Source organism: Mycetomoellerius zeteki, unplaced genomic scaffold, assembly GCF_001594055.1.
Source record: "Mycetomoellerius zeteki isolate Tzet28-1 unplaced genomic scaffold, Tzet1.0 scaffold149, whole genome shotgun sequence".
Lineage (NCBI taxonomy): Eukaryota > Metazoa > Arthropoda > Insecta > Hymenoptera > Formicidae > Mycetomoellerius > Mycetomoellerius zeteki.
The window spans coordinates 3,504,128-3,505,410 of NW_017256436.1; the positions used below are offsets into that span (position 1 = coordinate 3,504,128).

The following is a 1,283-nucleotide window of genomic DNA, read 5'->3' on the forward strand; positions in this document are numbered from 1 at the left end:
AGAGAGATCAGATATCTTTATTCAATAGAAAGCTAAAGATCGTCTGACTTTCTCTATTTACTCTAACAGCGTAGGATTTAGTAACTATCCTCATGTATAATTAAGCAGATCACAAGTCGCGCAAAACGAGAGACTTCCTGAAAGGAGTAAATGATAATTGGACTTTTATCGGATTTTCGCTCGCGCGATTTAATTCATCTTTTTACGAGCGGAAATTCCGTCAAGTTCTGCGAGCTGAAATAAAAGCGAAGATTGCGTTACGATCAGGTGAATGACTTCCATGATACCAGAAGCGGAAACGTTTATTTCGGACAAAAAATTACATTCTTCATGCTACTGTGTATATAATCAAACATTCTCTATCTTACATACATACGCCAAAAACTCTGAATAGGTACACTTTATTAATAATAAAATTATAAAATTATAATTTTGAAGTGAAATAAAAAACAAACAGAAAATTAATCGAAAGGAAATTTGATAGATCAATTTTACTTCTTATTTTTGTCTTGATAAATTTTCTATTATTTTCTATTAATTATGTTTCAAATAAATTTTCATAAAATTTAATTAAGTATTTTTTGATTGTGATTGATTTTTTGATTTTTTGATTTCATTCATTTTCACATATTTTTTTAAACACATTGTTCTATGTTAATTATAAATTGAATAGTTTTTTTTATAATTAATATATTTAATTTTAATTGTCGGGCGGACATTCATTCATTTTTGGTCCCTAAAGAAAAATTCCGTGATCGAGTTGTTGGCAAATATCATACACGGTAGTACAAGATATACATCGTTATATTAAGAAGCGATTCAATAATTTAAAACGTAAAAGACTCGTTTTAACAAAGCCTTGATAACATCAAAACCTGAAAACTATTTCGGCGTATGAGAATGGGATTCAACTCGAAAGAATCTTAAAGCCAACCAACTTTTCTTCAAAGGTTACTGAGAAATACAATATTAAATTATATAAATCGTATTACATAAACCAATTTTCGGTCAATGGCGCTGTTCTTCCTGGACCGGTTTGTTCTGCGAATATTCCGCGTCAACGTTATCATTGCTTGGATAGTAAATCTTACTACGATAATAATAAGATCCCTTGACATCATCGGACAACGGCTTGGGGACGAAAATGCTTTTCGGTGTGTATTGAATGCGATTCGCTGTAAGGTCATATGGTATCTGCGCCTGATATTTCAACAACTCCTTAATCTCCGTAGGCATGTTCCTGTCCAAATATAAAGTAGGCATTGGAGATTCTGGTACGGCTG

General features: G+C 31.7%; 1 protein-coding gene across 1 annotated transcript in view; it reads right to left on the reverse strand.

Moving 5' to 3' along the window:
• Positions 1-725: 725 nt before the first annotated feature.
• The window catches only part of LOC108720271 (GATA zinc finger domain-containing protein 10), a 2,247-nt gene continuing 1,689 nt past the window's right edge, over positions 726-1,283 (reverse strand). The window contains exon 4 of the mRNA XM_018444168.1: positions 726-1,283. This exon is cut by the window's right edge and continues 22 nt beyond it. Coding sequence (XP_018299670.1) covers positions 1,009-1,283 — 275 coding nt within the window. The 3' untranslated portion in view covers positions 726-1,008.